Source organism: Ambystoma mexicanum, chromosome 3q (assembly GCF_040938575.1).
Source record: "Ambystoma mexicanum isolate Mex_15411 chromosome 3q, UKY_AmexF1_1, whole genome shotgun sequence".
In the NCBI taxonomy this organism is placed as follows: domain Eukaryota; kingdom Metazoa; phylum Chordata; class Amphibia; order Caudata; family Ambystomatidae; genus Ambystoma; species Ambystoma mexicanum.
This window is the reverse complement of record NC_090926.1, coordinates 1,285,027,470-1,285,054,265: the sequence shown is the minus strand read 5'-3', so window position 1 is coordinate 1,285,054,265 and position 26,796 is coordinate 1,285,027,470. Positions and strand designations below refer to the sequence as shown.

General features: G+C 49.7%; 1 protein-coding gene across 3 annotated transcripts in view; it reads right to left on the bottom strand.

Annotated features, from left to right (window-relative positions):
- The window catches only part of MRI1 (methylthioribose-1-phosphate isomerase 1), a 258,819-nt gene that overhangs the window by 229,578 nt on the left and 2,445 nt on the right, over window positions 1–26,796 (bottom strand). The window contains exon 1 of one of the 3 annotated variants that reach the window (XM_069604368.1): window positions 10,681–10,858. The exons of 1 other annotated variant lie outside the window; for it this stretch is intronic. In XM_069604368.1, coding sequence (XP_069460469.1) covers window positions 10,681–10,812 — 132 coding nt within the window. In that variant the 5' untranslated portion in view covers window positions 10,813–10,858. Of the gene's footprint in view, window positions 1–10,680; window positions 10,859–26,796 lie in introns of those variants that run through there. One more of the 3 variants, XM_069604367.1, reaches the window with a different exon arrangement.

Sequence of the window (26,796 nt, the reverse complement as noted above, 5' to 3'; positions counted from 1 at the left end):
GGACATTCTCTTACTAAATGTTTGTCGGATGCACAATACATACATAATCCAGAATGAAACCTTCGCATCCTCTCTTGTGGTGTAATTGGTCCATGGAAGGCCCCTAATTGCATAGGTTCAGGCTAATTGCTTGGAGTGGAAATGCCTTCTGAGCTCGAAGGGGTTCCAATGGGGTTTTTCTGGAGTGGTAACTTGGTTTTCTTTTTTTCTGCCTTTCTCTCCTGAATGCGAAAGTCAATCTGTAGAGCGAGATCCTTTAGGGCTTGAAAGGAACCCGGGCGTGCCACTCTGGCTAGTTCGTCCTTGATCTCTTCGTTTAGCCCCTCTTCGTTTAGCCCTCTTCGAAATAAAGTAAAACAAGCTTCAGAGGACCAATCCGCTTCCTTAGCCAGCTGTTTGAAGCATGTGACATACGTGAGCAAGTCCTGGGTACCCTGATGAAAGTCGAGTAAACGTTCCTGGGCACTGTAAACTTGTTCGAACATGGTCTTGAGGGCCTCTATAAAGCTGTCGTAGTCATCCAGGAGAGCATCACCAGAGTTAACCAATGGGGTGGCCCAGGTCAAGGCATTCCCAGAAAGATGCGAGATAATAAAGCCCACTTTAGCCCTGCGTACTTATCAACAACGCCGCTTAGAATTACACTCTCCTTCGTGGCTGAATCACGGGATAACACCAATTGTTTTAACACTGCGTTTTCCGCCTTTAAGTTTTGCACTTCGGTCGTCAGCTCTTGCATGCCACGCATAAGATCCTGGACGGCCGCTTCCATGTCTGTATCGAGATCGGTCAGTTGGCGTCTCAATCTGTCACAGGTTTCCCCTTTTCTCACCTGTTTTCTCTGTTTTGCAGAGTCCTTTGTCTGGGTTTTCTTCCGAGCAGTTCGGGTCTTGTACAAGCCCGCTCGGCCGTCTTCGGATTCCAGGATTCATTCAGCTTCTTCGTCCGGGATCTAGGAAACTTCAGGAAGCTTGGAATGGAGGCAGCACACGGAGGCGGTCTGCGCGGAACGCGGAAGAGACAGGATCAAGGAAGGTAGTAGGAAGGAGAAGGAGGAAGGTCCGAGAACCAGGAAGCAACACAGTTCAGGAGAACGAACTACGGAGCACGTCAGGCCACAGCTATCGGTGGCGTTGAGACGCGCGGAACCGCAGGGGAGTGGCCAATTTATAGAACGTGCTGCATAGGACGTAAAGGGCTATAGACCGTGTTCCGTGTATACGGCCATGTTGGGTGTACTACAGCGAGTAACCCCCGATGTGCCAGGGACCAGGAAGACCAGAAATGGCGTGATCGATGGATCATGACAGTTCGATGATTTGGACCATCTAGGTATCACCTATGATAATCAGATTCTCCTCCCACTTTCTGGGGGTCACAGCAAGGACAAAGAGTTGGTGAACAGGGTGTATCTCATCATTCAGGCATGGATGGCATCTCATGGCCTATGCCTGAATGATGATCAAAACAGAGCTAATCATCATGGGTACGCATGCCAACATTAACAAACTAGGCCTGGAATACTCCTCGTTCAATATAGACAGCAATATTATCAAAGTATCCAGGGAAGTAAAAACTCTTGGCTTTTACCTAGATTCCACCATGCCATTCACTAAACAGGTTAATTCACTAGCATCCACTACAGCCTACACATGTAAATTAATAAGAGCAGGCAAACCATTCCTATCTAATGTTACTAACCACACCAAGATTCGGAGGGCTGAAGTGGTGGAACTCTCAGATCAACCAGTCTCAACCTCAGCTACCTTGATTAATACGTTGGTTGGAATAGAAGAGCAGATACAGAGCCTGGAAGGAGATGGTTGAGGAGCCAAGAGGGAAATCCAGTTCCAAGGACACAACGACAGGAGAAAATAATAAACAGGAAGGTTAGTTAGAAAGGAAACACCTGAACGGCACGATGGACGCACTAGATACGGGTTGGTGCAGATAACTGGAAAGCGTCCTGAACTGCACTTGCAATGTAAAAATACAAATCCAGTACAATGTCCAAGGAGGGTAATTTCTTCACAACGGGAGTAGACAGTCTTTATCCAAGAAGCAAATCACAGGAAGTTATGACAATGAAAATACACTTACTGAAAGCAACTAGTGTCAGACGATGATTGTTTTAATTTAGCCCTTGCGGAAGGAACCAAAAAGCTACAAAGCATAGGAAAACGACTTGACAGCCGTCGGCAATCCCGGAAACGTTCCGAGTCGTAACAGTGTGTAGAACCAAAATCAGCGGGGCAATCCGTGAACAGTCCATCTGGAAGGCAAGGTCGAAAACCAGGAATTCTAAGTTGGAAGGTTTGTAAGAGTACGTGTAGACTACAATTAGCAGCACCGAACCCCGAGCGGAACCGGATTAAGAAGGCAAAGGGCGGGGCATCGGTGTACGCGTAGTGCGTAATGCGCGTGTCAGCTGACGCGGTCGATACTGATACCGACGTCCATACAGTCTCCATGGAAACCGATAAAGCTGCCACAATGATGTCTTTCCCCGGACGGTGTAAGCCGGTGTAACTGCCGAGGGAGGCTGGCGAGAACCGAGCTGTCGGAGCGTAACACTAATGACAGTTGCATGATCCTGGCGAGAGCCCTAATACTCTCCAGACTTGATTATTGTAATGCTCTCTACAGCGGTGCTAACAAAACTATCACCCAAAGGCTACACATTTTGCAAAACAATGCCCTTAGAGCTGCACTCGGCATAAATAAAAGAGAGCATATCTCCACTATTAGACGCCAACAGAAATGGCTTTCCACTGACAACAAAATCCAACTAAAAATGATCTCCCTAACCCACAAAGCTCTCAATAATGCTGCCTCCAGCTACCTGATGGGACAAAATAAAGAGAAAGTCATCCATTAGACAGACTAGAACTGTCAATTCCAACTGCCTGATAGTTCCAAGATTCAAACTCTCCACAATCGGAGGCAATAGCTTTCCCGTGAAAGCTGCTACACTCTGGAACTCCTTACCACACAACCTGAGAGTAGACCAACCCTACTTACACTTCAGAAGGAACTTCATCAAACACATTAATTCCAATAACCTATTGCCACATTCCTATTAGTCACTTTAAGCCATAGCCCTAACAGAACTGTATATAACCTGTACTCCTATAAATATAACTCTGCCAACAAATGCATATGACGCTTAACAGCTATTGTACATTATATCGCATCTATGCACATTAATCCTACTTCCTTCATCTGTATATATCTGCACATATATATATTGCTGTATATATATTACCCTGTATATTGTATATTTCTGTAATATTCTAATTGTATATTTCTATAACATTGTAAGCTTCGCATATTCTTACTGCTGCGCCCTGCTACCTCCGGGTATGGAGCGCATTATAAATAAATAATCAAACAAACCATTACCGGTGCCGGTAAACCCATTCCGCCAACCTCGTAATGTGGCCCTCTGGGTTTTTAGCCATTTCTCCGGGTCTCCGGGGAAGACCCTGGAGTCTCTGGGTTTTCGATGCAGTTTCCGGGTTCCGTCCAATCCCATCCGATTGGCTACTGTCAACGGTCTTTTGCAGCCAATAGGATGGAGGATTGGACGGGACCCGGAAATGGCGCAAATGCAGTATTACCATGTTTATTTTGCTTAAACTTGCATTCTTTTGGCCAGTTTGCCTTATGTTTTAGTCACCCTAAATTGAAGGGTGACTAAAATATAAGGCAAACTGGCTAAAAAGAATGAAAGCAGAAGCGAAAAAAAAAACAAAAAAAACGCAGATGACACCGGATTTAAAGCAGTATTCCTATTTTTTCTGCTTCCGATGTTTTTGGCCAGTTTGCCAGGGCTCAAGTTGAGGGTATGTTACGGGGCACTGTCTCTCTAAGACAGAGGCAGGAGCTAAAGGGAAGGCAAGGCAGTATGTACGCAGGATAGAATAAAGTAAGACGTGCAACTCCATCCCGGTGTCGCGTACTTCATTATCCTAACCGCATCGGCTTAACAACTGGCGACGAGGTAGACTACATCGCGCACCTGAGTCGTCCTTTTTTTCCAGCGTGTGGGTGATCCCACCACGCAATGCTCCATTCATGCATCCAGCTCGTGGTCACTTTCACTGCAGCCCTTCCCACGCCGGTTGATCCCACTGACGCCACAACGCCCGATCCCGGGCTGTCTCCAATTCCACAGCCTAAATTCTCCACGGTGCTGAGGGAGGGGGGGAGAATACTTCGCTTTCCTCGCCGCGCTGCAATCTGCCAGCAGCTGGCCCCTCTCCACGTGGTGGTACACAGCAACGCACGCGGCCAGCAGGTGGGTGGCTCAGAACTCACTGCCACGACACAGTTTTGCCTACCACGAGGGGCATCAGCTCACAGAGGCCACAGAGTTGGCCCTGCCAGCCTAAAGAGACAAAGACACTCCCAACCACGCACACATGGGCGCCGGATGCACCGTACTGCATATTTTCTCATAAGTCACAAAGTAAGCCCTGCCAGCCCATAGCACGTAGATATGCCCAGACCCGTGCGCAGGTGCGCCGGATGCACTGCGCAACGCGGTTCTTCTTCCACATGTTACACGCTCCTGCTGCCCACGTCCTCGATAGCCACAACAGGAACACTATCAGCTCCCGAAGGGGTCCACATTCGCCCAGCCTCACACAGCCTCTACCATGAGCGCACTGGTCGCACCTGCGCCTCAACCTCTTGCCATGCACGACCAACCCATGAGGTCCACTGCCACCGCATGGCGCATGCCGCCCCCATTCTCCATGACCCGGCAGGTAGACAAAGACCTGCGGTGAGTGGAGTGGGTAGATGACTTTAATAAATTCATTAAGGCGGCGGGTGAAGAGAACTCACCAAACCTACACAACATGTTCCTCAACATTGCTGGTAGTGAAGTCAAGACGTTTATCAAGACCATCCCCTGGAGGAAAAACCAGACTTTGCAGCACTACTAAACGCCCTCAATAAGAGACTTGTCATAGAGCCCAACCGTGACTACGAGAGATACATGTTTAATCAATGTACCCAAAGGGGAGAAGAGACTGTAGACAAATTCATCACTTGTCTGAGGATCAAAGGGACACACTGCCAGTTTCACACGTTCTCCCTGGATGAAGCAATCAGGCTGAGGGTGACCGAGGGCTGCCTGTCCCAGACCCTGAAAAAACAGCTGCTCAAGAAGCCACTCTCAATTGACGAGGTTAGTGAAATGGCCAGGATCTTCGAAAGGGTGGACGCACAAGCAACCCTCATGTTGGGGGGCGCCACCAACAAACCAGACAAGAGTGAACTTATCTCAGCAGACCAACCAACAAGCTACAGATCGGGGGACAGGAACACCGCAGGATAGTACCAAGCACCTCCCAGAACGGAGAGGAAGTGCTATCGCTCCCGGATGGTGTTTCCACATTCAGGGACGTGTCCCGCGCTCTCTCAGAGATGCGGCAACTGCAGCAGAGAAGGCCATTTCCAATCTATCTGCAGAGAAGGCAGGCCCTTCCCCATACCACGACCACCACCTCCGTCACAGTACATGATGTCAAGTCGGACCCCACAAAAACCAGCATATCAGATGCGCCCATACCAGTAAGGGCCGAGACAGTATGTGATGATGGTGGAGGACCACTACCCTGAGGAGGACCCAGAGGCGTATGAACAAAGCCCACATCGAGGACCTAGCTGTTGCTCAAGGTCGTAACCGATTACGGCTCAATGTCTCCAACATAAGATCTCTTCTAAAATCACTTGAGGGAAAGCAAGATGCTGAGAGAACTGAATATACAACTCTCTTAGAAGCTTATCGTGAGACGACTGTGGTTAGGTCTAGGTCCGACTTTAAAAAAAACAGACACATGGGATAGGGAGATAGCCACTGAGAAAAAAGAGCTGAATAAAGCCATGAGCACTTACAAAAAAACTGTGCAAGCTGACCGCGGAACGACGCTAAAACAAATAAAATAAACCTACAAAAATTGGCTGATCAGTCAAAAACATGTAATGATGCAACGTGAACTAATGATGGAAACCTTAGCTAAAAGAAATATAAGCGCTTTCTGGGACTATCTGAATGACGCATCTGTGCCACAAGGTGCACTCATAAAGAATACGGTGTCTGAGAAAGTGTGGGTTGACTACTATTCAGAAACATTCTTCAATAAAGATGTAAACTCCATCAAGTCACCAGACACAGGAATCGAATGGTCAATCATAATTGAAAAGGAGGACATTCTAAGAAACATCTTAAGACTTAGCACGTCAAGAGCTCCAGGACCAGATGGTCTGACAAACCATCTACTAAAACAACAACCCGAACTTTGGGCCGACTTCTGCTATGTCCTGTTCGCATCCATCTTGCGTAAGCGAAAAATTCCATCTTCTTGGCGGAGTGCAATTGTTGTCCCAATTTTTAAAAAAGGCAAACGAACTGAGCCAAAGAACTATCGACCAATTGTGCTCCTCGACGTAGTGGGAACAATCTTTGCTACCCAACTTCAATGTCAACTTTTAGAGTGGATTCAAGAAACAGAGAGATATGATCCACGTCAGGCCGGTTTCGTCAAATGTGTTGGATGTGGTTTAAACCTGACAATCATAAACTTTCTAAAAATGGAAGCAATTCGACAAAACGAGAAAATCTACATAGCTTTTGTTCATCTGTCCAGTGCATTGGACACCACTGATCGAGAACTGCTCTGGGGAAAAATGAGGAAATGAAAATGTCCAGAAAACTTATTATTACAACCCATTAAAGAACTCCATACAGACACTGAAATTAAGATCAGACTGGACACCGGTCAGTGAACCAATCTTGACTAATCAGGGCGTAAAACAGGGTTGCTCACTTGCAGCTACCCTGTTTTGCTCGTTTCTATCAGACATTGGAGAATCCTTTGGAGCGATAAATTCTCATCCACCTAAAATCAACGGAAAGGCAGTAAATTGGCTGTTATATGCTGACGATATTGACTTGCTGGATGTTACGCTGATTGGCTTGACGCGGAAGTTAGCAGCCCTTGAAAGTTACGTCTTAAAAAAACAACCTAAGAATTAACCCTGCAAAGTCGGAAGTGTTAATCCTTCAAGACCTTACCCGTACAAAAAAACGGGCTAAAAATCGTGAACTGAAATGGAGGCAGAACAACGAAGGTCTGAATTGTGTAAAAAAGGTTAAATACCTAGCAATGTGGATCAAGAGTAACATAAATGATGCACCATAAGTTGAGAACGCCAAGCAAAAATGCAAAAAAAAAAAGTTCTCCTTGCAGCCGGTACTTGCTCACTATAACCAGAAGGCTGTGCCAACACCAATCTGTGGTGCAGAAAGTGCCTTAGGAGTACCTGCAAACTTGTGGTCACAATTAGAAAATCAGTACTGGAGGCGCGTCCTACAGTTACAAAAGGGAATACCAACTGCCTGTTTACGATATGAACTAAATCTGATATCAATGAACGCGAGAGTTCTTTGGAACATGTTGTCTGTGTACAGAAAGACCATTATTGACAAAAGTACACCCCAGTTTGAAATATTACATGATCTTAAGAAAGGGAACTCAGAAAAGTTATTGGTCAGGTGGGCGACCGCCTGTGAAAATCATCTTAATGAGCTATGTACTGATTGTGAGACGCTGAAGACTAACCCGAACTATGTGGAAAAAAAAACTATGGGAACGAGATTGGTGTTTAACGGTAGATGACAGAAACCGCTACAATCTTATGGGAGATGCAGCAAAAGAAGGGAAAAACCAGAAAAATCTCCCGCAATACCTGGTGAAAGCCCCAAATGCCAAATATCGAAAGACCTTTATGAAATTTCGACTTAATCTATTTGACACAAGAATAAGTCAGGCATTGAGATTCAGAAAGACACCAGCGATGTTGACCTGTCGATTCTGTGTGAAACACCAGAGACTTTAAAAACACCTCACACTATACTGTGTAGGGCTGAAATCCATGAGAACCTTGCATTTGGATCAAGTGGTAAAACTATACCCCACCTTATGTGTAGAAGAGCTGTGGCTGAAATTTGCTAACCCAAGAGAAAAAGATGTCTATGGTCTGATAAACTTCCTGCAAAAACTGGAAATAATGCTAACAGCCTGAAACAAGTTGGAAGGTGCCAAAGATAGGAAGTGGGATGTGCCTGGGAAGCAGACAGACTGAGTAAAACAAAAAGGACATACACAAAGAAAAACCCCCAGGAAGCGATCCGTATGGAACAGAATGATCGAACCCTAGGGATTTGGGAGGGACGTGGTCAGTCGTGGTGGCTTGTGACATTCTTTGATGTTTTGTCATTTTGTTGATCTGCTTCCTTGTTGCATCCATCTGTAGGATTTCAACTCTTTTTCAAAAAGTTTGTAAAAACTAAATGAAATAAAATAATTTTAAAAATTAAAAAAAATGTAAAAGCCTGCATCTCAGGGACGAATATGATGAACCACCTCAGCCCCGCCAGTATCCCTATGCAGCAACACACAGACCTGTGTATGAAGGGGAGTACTATGACCAATATGTGCAGGAAGAATATGTCAACCTCATCCAGGATGACAGAAGCAAGAGCGGCTCTCAGGATACCACTCAACATCTGCGGCACAGTTCTGTTTCCTGATCGACTCAGGAATCACCGTTAATATCATGGGGGAAAGACAATTTCTCCAGGTGCCCGACAGGCCGACACTGACCGAGACAGTGTCCGAAATCTTCCAGTGGGAAGCGGACCTTCCCCTCCACTCCATTGGGCACATCAGACGATGGTTCACGCACAAAGGGCTGTCTATTACCACAATCATCCACGTGATCCGAAGCCCATCGAAAGGAAGATGCCTCCTGAGCTTCCACACTGCGTCCTATCTAGGACTCATTGACATACATTTCCACGAAGGACACATGATACAATCAAACGACCCGGAGAACTTATCTGCATAGTGGGGCATGAACACCAACCCAGCAACCCCATCACAAAGGACACGATCGTGGCGGAATTCACGCTCCACTGCAAAGATTCAAAGATGAGAGCCCCCCCGTCAAGCTACACATAGACATGTCAGTTCGACCCGTCCCCCAGCATTCGAGGAGAGTGGGTTTCCACCTGCAAGCGGCAGACTCGAGGGAACTCACGCAGCTGTTGAATGATGGCATTATCGAAACCAGCCACAGGACCAACACCATGGGTCTCACCACTAGTGACTGTGCCCAAGGAAGGGGGGCGTCTAAGTCTCTGCATGGACATGAGAATGGCCAACACCACCATCCAGAGAGAACACTACCCCGGACCGCAAATTGAAGACATGATCGTCCAGCTGAACAAATCAGTTATTTTCTCCAAACTAGACCTAAACCAAGGTTATCACCAGATGGAGATGCATCCTGACTCAAGGGGCATTACCACCTTCGCAACCCATGATGGTTTGTTTCGTTACAAACGCCTGAATTTTGGTATTTCACAGGCGGCTGAAATCTTTCAGGAGGCCATCATGCAGATCATCAGACCGATACGTGGGGCCCTGAATTACAGCAACAACATCCTCGTCTTTGGGAGGTCTCAAGAAGAACACAACGCCACGTTGTTCGCGACCTGCGCAGCGGTCCAAGTGGCAGGCCTGACACTGAACATTAACAAATGCCGGTTCGGCAAAACCAAACCAACATTCTTTGGTCACATCTTCTCGGTGGACGGCATGATGCCGGATCCAGACAAGGACTCTACTATCTTCAACCTGCGGGAACTTACCCAATTGGCTGACGTGCGATAGTTTCTGGGGATGCCGGGGTACTGTGCCCGATATATCACGCACTATGCCTCTATCACCGAGCCCCTGCACTGCTTGCTCTAGAAGGACACCACATTTGCCTGGTCAGTCGAATGTCAGGAGGCATTCGATACCATCAAACTAGCATTGGCGGAAGCCCGGAGGTTGGCCTACTTTGACCCAGAATGGCACACCGAGATCGTTGTGAACGCAAGCCCGGTGGGACTATGGGCCATACTGGCCCAGACCAACAGGGTTGATTCGCACCCCAGGCACATTGAAGGTCCTCTTTGATTTGATGAATTAGATGACCTCAGGGATTGGACCACAGCCATCAGGTTTGCAGGCTAACACCTCACCACCGCACTATATAACCTCATGAAAAATAACAAGCAACTAAGGCGAAATGTCCCATTTTGGTACTGCAAGTTCCAGGGAAAACCTTTGTATTGGTTCTTGGAGTTGAAAACATGCACACATGTTAACGTTTCCAACAACATTATTTGAAGAAAATATCCTCTCTTGGTGCTATGTGTGTATTGCTTTTAGGAAGGCGAATGCCATTCGTCCTGTCCACTTTGGGTGGTTATGCATGTCCTTGGACATTCAAATTTATTGCATTCCACAGTGCAAACTGCAAACGGGTTTCTAATGACGCTACTACAATCGAGTTTTTTTTTGGAAGGCGGGCCCATGTGCAAATGGGCGGAGTCTTGTGTGACTGTGGGCGGGGCATACACCCCAGGGTTTTTGATTTTCAAATGTAGGCAGGTATGCGCATGAGACCATGTGAAACGTGACTGATTAGGAAGTGAGAACTACAACTATAGAGTTAAGGGTAGAGTATCGCTCAACCGGAAATCCCACGTCCCTCCGGAAGTCCCGCCCAAGCCAAGGCCAGCGTCCCGCATGCAAGCCTAACAGCCTCCCTCACCTTCATAGAGCGAATGGCTTCCCACCCTTGCTGCACGGTGCTGACCTCCTCGTATACACTAGTGTGTGGCAGGAGCAATTGATTAAGCACCTGCAGGGATCCCCGGCGGTAGCGCAGCGCTTCTAACGCCATCTTCAGCAGAGGCGCACGAGGCGAAGGACTGTAGCGCGTCACTTCCTCCGGATGTGAAGCAGCCATTTTGTAAGCAGGCGGTGCTGCCTGACCCTGGCCAGTCTTCGGCAAAGCGACAGGCGTTTAGTGGTCATTTTACCTCCCGGGCCGCGCCCGGCGCCGCTCGGGACCGCTTGAAAGGAGCTGTTTGGATGGGGGATCCTTGACGGTGCACCGTATAACCTTAGCAACCATCTTAGATGGGGCCTGAGGCTGGTGTAACGTCGAATTCTGCTTATCGTCGAAAAATGCTTAGGCTGCTACTGCGCATGCGTGAATTTCAATGGCAAAGCAAAATCCGACGGTGCTGTAACGGGGCAGGGGCAGCTGAACATTAACCCTATGTTTCCACAGGGCATATTATTTATTTTAACCCTATGTTGTGCAGGGCAGTGCATTAACCCCTCAGAAAATGCTTTCTGGTCTACGGGGCAGGGGCAGCTGTACATTAACCCTATGTTTCCACAGGGCATATTATTTATTTTAACCCTATGTTGTGCAGGGCAGTGCATTAACCCGTCAGAAAATGCTTTCTGGTCTACGGGGCAGGGGCAAGGGGCAGCTGTACATTAACCCTATTAACCCTATGTTTCCACAGGGCATATTATTTATTTTAACCCTATGTTGTGCAGGGCAGTGCATTAACCCGTCAGAAAATGCTTTCTGGTCTACGGGGCAGGGGCAGCGGGGCAAGGGGCAGGGGCAGCTGTACATTAAACCTATTAACCCTATGTTTCCACAGGGCATATTATTTATTTTAACCCTATTTTGTGCAGGGCAGTACATTAACCCGTCAGAAAATGCTTTCTGGTCTACGGGGCAGGGGCAGGGGCAGCTGTTCATTAACCCTATTAACCCTATGTTTCCACAGGGCATATTATCTATTTTAACCCTATTTTGTGCAGGGCAGTGCATTAACCCGTCAGAAAATGCTTTCTGGTCTACGGGGAAGGGGCAGGTGCAGCGGGGCAAGGGGCAGGGGCAGCTGAACATTAACCCTATGTTTCCACAGGGCATATTATTTATTTTAACCCTATGTTGTGCAGGGCAGTGCATTAACCCGTCAGAAAATGCTTTCTGGTCTACGGGGCAGGGGCAAGGGGCAGCTGTACATTAACCCTATTAACCCTATGTTTCCACAGGGCATATTATTTATTTTAACCCTATGTTGTGCAGGGCAGTGCATTAACCCGTCAGAAAATGCTTTCTGGTCTACGGGGCAGGGGCAGCGGGGCAAGGGGCAGGGGCAGCTGTACATTAAACCTATTAACCCTATGTTTCCACAGGGCATATTATTTATTTTAACCCTATTTTGTGCAGGGCAGTACATTAACCCGTCAGAAAATGCTTTCTGGTCTACGGGGCAGGGGCAGGGGCAGCTGTTCATTAACCCTATTAACCCTATGTTTCCACAGGGCATATTATCTATTTTAACCCTATTTTGTGCAGGGCAGTGCAGCATAGCATTAACCCGTCAGAAAATGCTTGCAATGGCATTTTTTGACAGTGTTTTTTGTAGCCAACCATATGTTGTACGGAGCAGTCAGCATTAACCCTATTTTAGCAATTTGTGTTATCAATTTTAAACCTGTGTTGTACAGGGCAGTGCAGCATTAACCCTATGGTGGCAATTTTGTACCCTATGTTACATCATTTATGGTGAGATTGCAAAATCAGACGGCAGCCTAAGCAAATTCTGACGGCACATAAAATGCAATTTTCTGCTGCCCTGCAAAGCCGCATGTGAGGAATTGTGCCAATATAACCCTATGGTGGCTTGGCGCCGTCCTTCCCGGGCAACTGGAGCTGTGCCTCAGCATTTTTAACCCCATGTTGCATCATTTCGCCAGCCTAAGCAAATTCTGGTGGCGAATCCGCTGTGGAATCGCGGGTATTGAGTCCTTTCATTTTTTCTTTTGTTCTTTTAGAGTATTAAGGCTGTTTTTGCTTAGAAGTTTACACATTTTACTGTTAATGTGATGATTGTTTTGCAAAGGTAAATTTTAACCAAACACAATAAAAAATGTTTTTTAAAAAAAATGGAGTCTTTTCCTTTCCCCAGCTGTACAACCTGCAGGCTTGTCTGGGCCCATTTTTAATTCCAAGGCCCCCCCCCACCCCTTTTGGTGTTATCTATTGTGGCGGTTGCCCTCCCCGGGCTTTCATTTTGCCTTAAAGTTTAGCCTCCCTGGTGATTTTATTCTGGTTCTGGGCCTCTCGGACCCCTCTAGCCTCATGGGGGGAGAGGGGTGGAAACCCCTTTATGTAATGTCTTTGAGACCCGGTCTTGTGGTGATGAGGTGCTGGTGGGTCCCCCTCCTTCTCAACTGGGCCTCCTTTTGTGGGACCTATTTTCTGCAGCTACTTGGGGATTCTCTCCTCGTGGAGGTCATGGGGCTTTACCTGATGGGTTGTCTCTCCTGGACCAGGTCTGCAGGGCCCCTAGTCCTTTACATCCCCCGCGTTTAGGGGGAAATGTCTCCCAGCGACCCCCCTGCCTGAGGTGTCCGCTTTGCCCCTCTTGATATTAGAGGCTTCATCTCCTGTGGTTGCCACAGTTTGTCTGGTTAGGCATGCCTGCCCCCAACCCCCTGCCCCCGGAAGCTCCACCTTAGCTCCTTTATCCTGCTCTGGGGAACCGTGGTGTCTGGCGTCACTCTTGTGGGCCCTTGATCGGATTTCGCCAGGGCCTCCACGGTGCTGTGCCTTGGCCCTTCCTGGCCTCAATCTTCTCCTGGATGGTTGGTGTGGTGGAGGTTGTGAGGAAGTCCTCTTTGTATAGCTGACTGCTCTGTGGTCCGGAGCCTCCTCCCTCCCTTGCTATGTCCTACGGTATCTTCCTCTGTGTGTTTGCATTAATAGTGGTGCCTCACCTGTTGCACTCGTCGGGGTTGCACTTGTCGGGATCCTTATGAGGCTCCACGGGTGCTCCTGCTGTCCCCCTTCTGCTTTCCTCTACGCTGGCCCCTTTAAGGCTCCTGCTGTCCCTGTGTTGCTCTCCTCTACGCTTGCCCATTCAAGGCTCCTGCTGTCCCCGTTCTCCTCTACGCTTACCCCTTCAAGGCTCCTGCTGTCCGCCTGTTGCTCTTATCTACGCTTGCCCCTTCCAGGCTCCCGCTGTCCCCCTGTTGCTCTCCTCTACGCTTGCCCCTTCAAGGCTCCTGCTATCCCCCTGTTGCTTTCCTCTATGCTTGTCCCTTCAAGGCTCAGGGCTGGCTCCGGCTGCTTTCCCACTCATAAGGCATTGGATGGACGGAGTGGCTATTTGCAACAAAACTAGCTGCTTGGGTGCTGTAGGCAGATGAAAGTGTCTGAATTGCCTGGGCCTCCCTTTCACGGCCCGACAGAGGAGATGAGTAGTGCCTTTGAAGGGTTAGTCTTGCCCAAACTATGTAATGGGATGCTAATGAACCTGCTAATAAAACAACTACCCTTTTGTGAGGGTCCAATAATTAATGATATTGAGCATTGATTTCTAATACTTTAAGGAATGAAGCAAGCACACTGTGTTGTGATATGCACTTAGTTAGCAGGCCATACCATTTTTAAAATGTTCGTAGGTAGGCCACCCCCATAAGGTATTAGACCATGGCCATCATGCAAGACACACCCCCAAATGAGCCCCCACCACCTTACTTTCTTACCCCACTTAACGCCCTGGGAGTACTTGAAGCATATATGGGTAACATATAAAACATTCTTGCAGAGAGCTGGTTGTAGGTTCTCCGGATTCGAAGCACCAAACTCAACGCGGGTCTTGGATAGTCTTTCACTGAAGGAAAATCGTAAAGTACATGTACCCATAGTAAGTCTGCATAGCACCATGGATGACACGGTGACTGTGTAGACCTCTAATGATCTACCATCGCCAAAGCCTGAGATACCCATAACCTTACCTGCCATTGCCCCTCAAGGTAGGGGTATATTCAATCTTTCCCCACAAGGGAGGAGTACACCCAATTTTGATCAATCCAAGCATTCGGCTCTCCTCCAAGTGGCCCGACCTTATGGCCAACATTGCTAAAGAGCTACTACTTTCTAAGGACCCATTTGACTGTGGCTTTTTGTCGGGTGCATTAAGCGATTGGGTAGCAGACCTATGGGTGCCGAAATTGAACTCTGCATCCCAGACACATGGGCATGCTAGCGCTGATGCTACAGGCAGCAAGGGTAAACACTGCCAGCCAAACTCTTTCACAAAGGGAAAGGACAGATCAAGCCACTCAAACTGACCTCTGTATTGAGGAATCCCTGAGTTCTATCGGGCCAATATTGGCATGCGATGAAAAGGCAAAAATCCCTAGCGTAGACTTATTACAGGAAACTGTTCCTTCCTTATCTCTGCATGAGCTGAGTGCTGGCCATAAAGAGGTTAAACATCCCACAGTCATGAATGCCAAATTGAAAAGCACTTCCCTATGAAATCTGCCAGTAAAAAAAAAAAAAAATCACATATGCCTAAGATAATGGACTCGAACACTCATGACTTTGTAATGGATCAAAGATATTTCATTATAACGAACATTCAGAAAACTAAACAAAAAGAGCCCAAAGAAGCCCTGCGCAATAAGGTTCTCGCTTGGTTGTGCCACAGAACTGTCCCAGGAGTAGTCGGACTCAAGGACTTAATGATCATTCGGAGGATAGATCTGAGTGACTGGTGTCTGCTACCCAATTGTGACTGCATTTTGGTGGGCTGTGGGGCCAGCACCTTGCCTGCTTTTCTCAGACGATGCAAATATCTACCCAAAGGGACCTCAAACTAACATTATTCTTAGAATTTAGATCTTCAGAGAGTTTGTTATGGTTCTTCCTCTTCCTGATTATTGTTAACATGCTTACTCTGATTTTCTCAATACTTGAACTGCAGTTACTAAGTGGATGGTGATTGTTATGTCTTGCCCATTTTGCTCTTATCTTGTTATCGACCCTTATATGTATTTATGTTGTTTGTCTTGTCTGCGCCCTTAAGCCTCCGGGTTCTCAGGTGCGCAATACAAATTCAATAAAGTAAAGTAAAAGTGCTCAAACACCGCCTGGGGACTGTATGGGAACCTGGCGCATAAAGTGGTGCTAAGTATCACACACCAGGTGAAAGTGCGGCTTCTCTCTCTTGCAATTATCACACCATTAACGAGAAGTCCTGTCCCGCCTCCCCTCACTGAAACAATTACACTCATTCTGAAAACGACGCTACAACTGACTGCACACTACACATCCCATCTCGAAAAACCGCAGCTATCTGGACAATTGGAGACACTCACTGCCATCCTTGCATCCTTCAAGGACACATCATATGTGCCTGGCTGCCTCTGTACTCGAAACTCTTTAAACTGAAGCACTCCTCCTTTACCTGACAATCATTAACTGCTCACAGCAGGACACAACTGTATTAGTACCGGAGGCAAGTGGCCTTCATAGAATCATAGTTGGCTAGCCCAACCCTCCGATTGGGTTTATAGCTCTTTGGTGACTATTAGCCAATTAGGAGGGCCGTTCTGTTTGGGATATGAGGCACACTGTGGCAAATCAACTTCCGGTGCACCAGTGGTGCAGAGATGAATATCGGTTTCTAAACCAACAAACAACCCCACAACCTCTAGTATACCATAAGGGATCTGAATAGATTGGAAACATAAGCAAATTATAAACCTTGTTCAATTTTGGTAACATGGACGGAGCGGCATGCTTATCTGTGAATAGTCGCGGATCGTTGGTTAGTTGCAACACAGCGATAATACAATTATTACCCAATGTCTTTGCTTTGGGTAATAATCGCTTCGTGAAAGCGAGGCGAGTGGAAAGCATCTAAAAGTTCCTCCGAGCCTGTTTTTGCCATTTAATTGTATTAATCTGTGCTCCGTGCCTCAGTGAATCCCTCTCCCTGCCTTCCCCACCAGCTTCCTCTTCCTGATCCCCGCCCGTCTCCCAGCCCGCCCACCTCCCTGATTGGTCAGATCACTAGTCTTAACGGATATGAGTTTCTTGACCTACTATCCGCCAGTTGTCGCTGGTACGAGAGACATCTGCTGATGTCCGTTATCATTCCTGTTTTAGATAATTATTAAAACACTTATCCTTTTGCCAACTACCCGAGTTGTTTCGATTATTGATGTTTGAATACAATTCTGCATCCCCATCTATCTCAAGGGTATTGCTATCTCATCTTAGAGGGCTGGAAGGTCCAGTTCACTCTGACATGTACATTGTAATTTTGAATTTCACATTACTATTATAAATATATGTGTCTCTCATCACTATCTCAAAGCGTTTCATTAAAAAAAATGACACCTTTATAGTAAATATTCGTCATTGATGACGTTAACCTGTGTATCACTCATGTCATCCTACGTGGGAAAACTTAAATACCTACGGGTGAATGCGATAGGGTCTAAACGAATCATCTAGGTATACTATCCATACTCGTTTGGGCAGTGAAATAAAGTGATAGGCTTCTTAACATCAGGTGGGGCAACTAAGCCCTTCCCTAAAATGTCACTATAAATGTCACTAAATATACGACGTCTAATTGGCTACACAACTATAGGACCCTTGATCATGCGGTCCTTTATCATCGGTAACTTTCCAACCTCTGTTGGTACCCTCCCAACCTATGTTAGCAGCTCTCAGGCTGAGCGTCCAGGTGCAGATAAGCTAGTCTTAACCACAGCTTCCCAACAATTAACATGATCATACATCATCACCTCAGTGGTCTGCTGTCAATTAGGGTGTTGAACTCGTCCTTGGAAATGTTCCTTGCTAATGAAGAATTCAGGGGAGTGAAGGCACACTCTGCCTTTGTGCGTAGGTGTGACCATCATGCTCTTCCGACTTCTTCTCCCCACGTGACTAAAGACCACGAAATTGAGCTTTCAGAATTCAGATTTTCCTGACTAATGTCCAGGAAAGTCATAATTGTATAAAAAATGTATATTTTATGCGGCTAGTAGTTTTGACCATTGTTCCTGAATACATATCCCTAAATTTCACAATTTGCATCACATTGTATCAAAAAACTCCCACTTGTGTACAATTCAACCAGTCAGTTACAAAAGGAATGAATTGCCATTTGCAACTGTGGGTCACTTTTTCATTGGTGCCTGAGACAATTTTATGCCCCAGGCCAACCTGGTGGCCAACCGTGCTTGGATAGTGTCATACATTCTGTTGATGTAGCTGTAGTCTTGGTCATAAATCCCTGAGAGGGGAATGAGGATTTGGATATCATCGGCATAGTTGGTATAAAATATGTCCAGAGCGTGGTTTTGTATAAATGTTGTAAAATGTTGGGGAGACGCATGAGCCTTGAGGGACCCCGAGTTGGATGGGCAGCAGTGCTTCCAGCATAGACACTGTGTGCCTGCAAGAAATTAGGCAATCCATTTGGTGGACTTGGGTGAAATGTTGGCAGCTAAAGTGAGGTGGTGGCAGAGTGTTTGGTGGTTGACCAGGTTAAACGCTGCCGATGGATCGAGAAGGAGGAGGGCTAGGTTGCCAGTGTCGTGGATATCGTCGAGTTGGTTTTTCAGGTCAAGGAGGAAGTATTCTGTGCCATGGACAGGTCTGAAGCCTGACTGGTGAGGGCTGAGGATGTTGTGTTGTTTCAGGTAGGCTTGTATTTTAATGTATGATATGATATGGAATTTATAACGCGCTTATACACAAGTGTTTCTAGGCCAGACAAGACAAGGATGGGGAAACAGAGGGAGGACGAAACAACAATCTTACTAGGCCTTGTCATTTAGATCACGCAAGTGCAGGGAAGGGGATGTAATCAAAGGTGCAGCCAGCGGTGGCTCAGTGCAGGTAATCAAAAGTGCAGCCAACGGGTGGCTCATAAGTGCAGAGCGCAGGGGATGTAGGGTTACAGATACAGACCCCAAGTGCTGGGGCAGCCAAAATGCAGTGCAAGGTGCAACTGGACAGGCAGGGACCTGGGCCCAACTTCAGAGGGTGACCAGTGCGTGGACCAGACAGGTCATCAGCAGGGGAGAGGAAGAGAGAAAGCAGAAGCAAAGAGGATGGTCTTGAGTTGCTTCTGGGACCAGAGGTAGTTCTGCTCAAGTTTGAGAGAGGCAGGGAGGCTGTTCCAGAGGGAGGCCCCAGCCGAAGAAAGAGATCTGCCCCCAACTTTCTGCTTTGAAAAGCGACTGACCCTCAGAGAGTTGGAGGTGGATGAGCGGAGAGCTCGAGAAGGGACATGTTTAGGAAGAGAGAGTTGTAAGTAGTGCGGTCCCAGTCCCCAGAAAGACTTGTGGTCAATGCAGAGGGTCTTGAACTTGATCCTTGCCACCATTGTGGGCAATGTAGGCAGCAATGGTAGATGGTTGTTCAAAATGGCTGCGCATCGACGCCATGTTATCCTGGCTCACATTTTACACACTAGCATTACAAAGCCGTGTCTCCAGGTGTCACAGGTCCTCTGTCTGTTACGCAGGGGCAGCACAAACTTGTGCATCCCCATAGGGTTATGGCACCTGCACTATAGTAGTACACAGGACACAGTAACCCCTCAGGGATAGAGGGTTAGGGCCTGTTGGATTGGATAGTCACAGGGAGGTAGGGTAACCGGAAAGAGAGTTAGGTAGAGGGTGTGGAAAGCAAGGGGGAAGTAGGGTAAGGAACAAGTTACTTACCTGTAACTGTTGTTCTCTAGCATGGGTCTGGCACGGAATCACATGTTCATGAATATTCCCTGTCGTCGGGCTGGGAATCCTCGGTATAAGAAAAAAAAGTTTCACTTTTGTTTATAAACTGTCTTTCTCCTATAAACCAATGTCTGAGCTATGGGTCATACTGCCACCAGCCAATGACTGCCCTCTCCATAAGCCCCTCCTCTGGCAGCCATCCTCAGATTTGGTAGCACGTAAAGTGGCAGTATGACCAAGAAGAGCCCCAGAGGGGCAGGAGGGTTCACATGTGATTCCACGCCAGACCCATGCTGGAGAACAACAGTTACAGGTAAGTAACTCGTTCCTGCTCCAGCATGGGGTCTAGCATGCATTCACATGCACATGAATAAAGAATACATAGCCCGGGAGGATTGCTCAGCGGCAACGTGCGCGCCTTGGAAGCAAGACGACACGAAGCAACACAGGTTCGATTCCCAGGTCCGCGCTTAGAAACCTCTGGGTGTTTAAGCGCGTTATAAATACGCAACTAAGACAAAAAAGAAAAACAATTATGCAACCAAAAAAAAACCAATTCCTGTAACAGCGCCTCGATGCCCGTGGGCTGTGTGAGCGCTTTAAAAATGGAAATAAATAAAATAGCAGTACATACATACACGCCCACGGGAGGTGGCAAGGCTCAACAGAAGGAATTACTCTTACCTCCTCACCTTCAAGCAACCAGGTTGCGTAGCACTGCTTGGCCGACTCTGTACTCCTCTCTGAAATCCCTGTCAATGCAGTAGAATTTCGTGAAGGTGTGGGTAGACCTCCACGTAGCAGCCCTGCAGAGGTCTAGCAGGGGCACAACAGACAGGAACGCAGTCGTCGCAGCGATCGCTCTGGTGGAGTGGGCTCTCGGACGGCCAGCCAGCAGTTGGTTTGCCAACTAGTGACAATGGGAGATGGAAGCCTTGGACAAGGCCTTCCCATGGTTCACAGGACCAAAGTTAACAAAAAGCAGAGAAGCCTTCCGGAAATTCTTCGTGCGGGCCACATAAAACTTCAGCCCTCGAGACACATCCAGTGAGTGCAGCGTCTTTTAAGCCGGCGACGAAGGCGTCAGAAAAAACACAGGCAACACCATGGGTTCGTTCACATGAAATTCGGATGGAAACTTGGCCATGAAGTAGGGGTGCGTCCGCAGCACCACCCTCGTCTCGTGGAAAGTGAAATAAGGCTGCTTGCAGGACAGGGCATGGATCTCACCTACTCTCCTGGCAGAGGTAATGGCCACGAGGAAACCTGTCTTCCAAGAAGGAACTTGAGCAGAGCTTTATGCATAGGTTAGAAAGGGGCCCCGTGAGCCTAGTCTGCACCACGTTGTGTTCCCACACCGGGGCAGCGCCTTCACCGGCGGGAGCGATCGGAACAGTTCCCTAATGATCTCCATGACTAGATGGTGCGACCAAAGCAAAGACTGTCCTGGAGCCCTGGTGTAGCAGGAAATAGCCGCCAGATGCACCAGGATGGCGACGTGCGCCAGCCCTGATGTAGCCAACGATAAGTTGGAAGGACTTGTGGGCCGTGACCCTCAGAGGGTTAATCTTCTGTGATCGGCACCAGGTCGCGAAACGCTTCCATTTGTGTCTGCAACACTTCAGAGTCCACGACTCCCTGGCCTTGGCGAGGACCTCCCTGCAGTCCGCAGGCAGCTCCTAACCACCGAACTCGAATGCTGCAGAAGCCAGGGCTTCAGGTTCAGCGATCTTGGGTCGTGGTGCAGTATTGCACCTCCTACCCTGGCGAGAAGATCCACGACCACTGGTAGCTTGACTGGAGGGGACGCGGACATGCTGAGAAGGTCCGGGTACCAGATTTGCTTCGGCCACACTGGTGCAACGAGGATCATCCTGAACCAGCACTGTTTGAGTTGACTGATGACTTGTAGTAGCAGCAGCAACGGAGGGAACGCATACAGGAACAGGCCTTCCCAAAGGGAAGGTGAATGCCTTCCCCATGCTCCCCGGCTGGGGGAAGCTAATGGTGAACCTCCGGCACTCGGTGTTCATCGCCGTCGATAACAGATTGATGTGAGGACTGCCCCACCTGAGGAAGAAGTTGTCCACTTCACCCTGCAGAAGCTCCCACTCGTGGCAAGAGCGCAGCTTCCTGCTGAGGGGGGAGTCAATGTTTTTGACTCCCGCCAGGTGAAAAGGAAGGAACAAGTTACTTACCTGTAACTGTTGTTCTCCAGCATGGGTCTGGCATGGATTGACATGCTCATGACTATTCCCTGTCGTCAGGCTGGGAATCCTCGGTAAAGAAAAAACCAGTATCAGTTTCGTTTCTGATCTGTCTTTCGTAGTAATAACCAATCACTGATCTCTGTGTCATACTGACCAGAGCCAATGACTGCCCTCTCCCTAAGCCCCACCTCTGGCAGCCATCCTCAGATTTGGTAGCACGTAAAGTGGCAGTATGACCAAGTGAAGAGCCGCAGAGGGGAAGGCGGGAGGGTTCGCATGTGAATCCATGCCAGACCCATGCTGGAGAACAACAGCTACAGGTGAGTAACTTGTTCCTTCTCCAGCATGGGGTCTGGCATGGATTCACATGCTCATGAATAAAGAATACATAGCAGTACACATGCACAACCACGGGAGGTGGCAAAAAAGGCTCAACATTAAGCAATACAACAACTCAACATTAAGCATCTCTTACCTCCTCACAAGGCTCACCTCAGGCGAACAGGTTGCGCAGCACTGCTTGGCTGACCCTGGACTCCTCCATGGAATCCCGATCGACGCAGTAGAATCTTGTGAAGGTGTGCGTCGACCTCCACGTAGCAGCCCTGCAGATGTCCAGCAGGGGCACACCAGACAGGAACGCCGTGGTAGCAGCGATCGCTCTGGTCGAATGGGCTCTCGGACGGCCTGGCAGCGGTCGGTTTGCCAACCGGTGGCAGTGCATGATGCAGCCGGAGAGCCATCTGGAAATGGAAGACTTCGAGAGAGCCTTCCCCTGGTTCACAGTCCCAAAATTCACAAACAGCTGTGACGTCTTCCGAAAACTCTTTGTGCGGTCCACGTAGAACTTCAGCGCTCTAGCCACATCTAGCGAGTGCAAAGTCCTCTCAGCCGGCGACGAAGGCGACGGGAAGAACACTGGCAACACCAAGGGCTCGTTGAGATGGAAGTCCGACGGCACCTTGGGCATGAAGGAGGGGTGCGTCCGCAGCACCACCCTCGTGTCGTGAAAAGTTAAGTATGGAGGCTTGCAGGATAGGGCCTGGATCTCTCCCACTCGTCGTGCAGAGGTGATGGCCACGAGAAAAGCAGTTTTCCACGACAGGAACTTCAGCGGTGCCGAATGCATAGGTTCAAATGGGGCACCCATGAGCCTAGCCAGCACTACATTAAGCTCCCAAGCCGGGGCAGGCGCCTTCACCGGCGGGAACGATCTGAAAAGTCCTTTCATAAATTCCTTTACAAGACGATGCAACCATAGGGACGCCCGTCCTGTTGTCCTGGTATATCTTGAGATGGCAGCCAGGTGTATTTTGATGGAGGCATGGGCCAATCCTGCCTTGGCCAACAACAGCAGGTACGGCAGCACTTGAGGGGCCGTAATCCGTAGAGGGTTGATCTTCTGTGCCCGGCACCAGACAGAGAACCTCTTCCACTTATGTCCGTAACACTTGAGAGTTGAGGACGCCCTGGCTTTTGCGAGAACCTCTCTGCAGTCAGCCAGGATATCGTACCCCCCAAACTCTAGTGCCGCAGGAGCCAGGCCTGCAAGTTCAGAGACGCCGGGTCGTGGTGTAGAATGGCGCCTCCTTCTCTGGAGAGAAGATCCGGGTCCGCCGGTAGCTTGATGGACGGGGACGTTGACAAGTCCAGAAGGTCCGGGAACCAGATCTGCCTCGGCCATGCCGGTGCGACGAGGATCATCCTGCACCGGGACCTCTTGAGCTGGTTGATTAGTCGAAGCAGCAACGGAAACGGAGGGAACGCGGTCAGGTATAATCTGTCCCAGGGGAACGAGAATGCATCGCCCATGCTTCTCGGCTGGGGGAACCTGCTGGCGAACCTCTGACACTTTGAGTTCGTCGCTGTTGTGAACAGGTCGATCTGGGGTTTGCCCCATCGTCGGAAGAGTCGGTCCACCTGATCCTGGCGCAGTTCCCACTCGTGACACGCGTGCAGCTCCCTGCTGAGCGAGTCGGCGATGGTGTTCTTTATTCCTGCCAGATGGAAGGGTACCAGGAACATCCCTTGGGCAACGGTCCAGTGCCACAGATCCTGCGCTTCCTTGGATAGGGTCGGGGATCTGGTGCCCCCCTGCTTCCTGATGTAGAACATTGTGGTGGTGTTGTCGGTGAAGACCCTTACCACTTTGCCCTTGGGGGACGGAAGGAACGACCTGAGGGCCCAGAACACGACTCGGAGCTCCAGGATGTTGATGTATAGTGACCTCTCCTCCGGGAGCCAAAGGCATCTCTGGTGTGCGCTCCCCATCCTTATAGGGAGGCATCCGTCGTCACAGTTTCCTGATGTGCCGGGGTCTAGAAGTTCATGCCCGCTGCTAGATGCGCGCGGTTGCCCCACCACCGGATCGCTTGGCGGAAAGTCTCATTGAGGGAGATCCTGTGTTCGAAGCTGCCCGCCGCTTGCATCCAACGGGCGTTGAGGAACTCCTGCAGTGGCCGCATCCGCAACTTGCACAGACGCACGAGGTAGATGCACAACGACATCATGCCGAGCAGGGACTTGATGGACCTCACCCTGGCCACTTCCATGGTCAACAGTCGTTGTACCTTGCCCATGATGGCTTTCGTCCTCTCCTCCGACGGTGAAGCCAACCGTGCCACTGTGTCGAGTCTGGCTCCCAGGAACAGGGCGTCTTGCGACGGTACCAAGTGGGACTTTGCAAAGTTGATCGAGAATCCCAGTTCTGTGAGCAGGCGGACGGTCTTCGCTGTGTGATCAAGTTCTCTTGACTTTGCTCGGATGAGCCAATCGTCCAGATAGGGGTATACGTGGATCCCCTGCAGCCGCGCCGCCACCGGTGACAGGCACTTAGTGAAGACCCTTGGGGCCGACTTCAACCCGAAGGGCAGGGCCTTGAACTGGTAGTGCCGCACTTGTAAGAACTTTCGATGTCCTTTTCGTATGGGGATGTGGAAGTAAGCATCCTCCAAGTCCAGCGATGACAGGAAGTCACCTTCCTCCAATTGTCCCAGCACGTGCTGAAGGGTGACCATCCGGAACTTCTGGGACTATTTGTTGAGGCGGCGCAGGTCTAGGATGGGCCGCCAGCCGCCGGTCTTCTTTCGGACAAGGAAGTACCGCGAGTATACTCCGGAGCCCTGGAGCCTCTTTGGGAAGAGTTCTATTGCGCCCTTTCTCAGCATTACTCGCACCTCCAGAAGCAGCTGTGGCACATGGTTTTCCTTCCTGGCCACAGGTGGGAAACGGGGACACTTTCTTTGGAACTCCAGGGAGTGCCTGTTGGCCAGCACCCAACGGTCGGTGGAGATGGACTCCCACACGCTGATGAATTTCGCCAGCCGGCCTCCCACCGGGTTGCTCGGGTGGGGGCCCGGCGTCACGGCCGGTTCAGTCTTGTTTCGCCGAGGCCTTGCCACCTTTGCCTCCTTGGCGACGACGACGGTCCTCCTGTCTTGTTGCGGCATCTGTAGGCTTCCTGTGACGAGGAGTGGGCTGCCTGGCGGTACGACGAGGCATTGCCGCCGAATCCTTTGGAGGCACCTCGAGACTTGCCACCGGAGGTCCGAAAGGACTGCCGTCGCTGATGGAGAGAACCCAGGGCCCGGGCCGTCTCTGAGTCCACCTTGATGGCCTGCAGCGACTCGTCCACTGCCTTGCCGAACAGGTTGTTCCCGTCGAAGGGCATGTCCAGTACCCTGGTCTGCACGTCCTGACGGAAATCAGTGGCCCTGAGCCAACCGCGCTAGTGATGGCAAATGCTGTTGCCCATCTGGCGAAAGCTGGTGTCGGCGATGTCTGTGGCCACCGTGATGGCGTGGTCCGATGCCACCTCACCTTCCTGCAGGATTTCAAGTGCTTCTGCCCTCTTGTCATCTGGGAGGAAGTCCAGGATGGGAGCGATCTTGAACCACAGCTCCCTGTCGTAGCGCGCCACGATCGCGAGGGCGTTGGCTGCCTTGATGGTCGTCGCTGCCGACGAGATGACCCCTCGTCTCATGGCATCCAGCTTCTTCCCCTTGGCGTCCGGTGGGGAAGTGGAAGTTGATGCCGTCGCCCCTGCCGATTTCTTCTTGGCTGCCGCAGAGACCACCGAATCCGGGGACGGCTGTGCCCTGAGGCACATCAGAGCGGAGTCCGGGAACCGGTACTTCTTCTCGCACCGGTCCCTCTTCGCACGGGCCGGGACAGGTTCTTCAGAAGTGACAGTCCTTCGTCCCAGATGTCGTCCAGTAAGGGGACCGAGAGGACGGTCTTCCTCTTGGCCTCCTGTCATTGGTAGAGGAACCCTTCCTTCTTCTGCTCTTTGGGTCATAGATGGAAAAGCTCCGATGCCCTGGCGATCATGGCGTGAAAGGAGACAATTTCGTCGGGAGGGGAGGCCCGGGCAGGGGGTGATGGGAGATCCGTCCCGTCGTCACCGTCGTCGTCCGTCCCTGTCGTCGCCGTCCCCGTCTCGTCCCTCGGAGGAGGGGATGGGGGTGAAGGCTGGAAGGAAGGTGGAGGATGGACTCGCCTCTGCTTGTTCGGTGGGCTCCCCGACGGTCCAGGTGCTGCTGGATCGTCCGCTGGTGGTAAGGGCAACCCTGTCCTTATCTCTGTACACAGGGTCTGCAAAGCCATCAAGATTGCGCCTGAATTGTCTTGTGGCATCTGTTGCGACAGGAGCAAAGGCTGGGGCGCGGGTTCCTCCACTTCCTCGACGGTCTGCAGTTCCTCGTCGGCCCCACCGTTGCTCTCTACGTCTGCCTCGTCGGGATCCCTCCCGTAGGTTCTGGCCTCCTCGAACTTCTTGTCCAGGATCTTTTTGACGCCAGCCAGCTCATCCTCGGTGGTGGTTTCCGTGTCAGTTAGGGCTACCGTGTCCCACCCCTCTTTCTCATCCTGGGGTTTCACGGGGTCTTCTCGATAGGCTGGAAAGATGTTTCCCTCCTTGGTGGCAGGGAAACTCTGGGCCCGGAGGTCATCTCCACTGGGGTAGCCTCCGCAGGCTTTGCCAGGGCCGCCACGACTTCTTCAATCGAGGCCTTCGCCTGGTGAATTAGGGCCTTCATGACCTTGGCCGTGTCTGAGGCCTTCACCTTAGGGGGATGGTCACTGCCTCG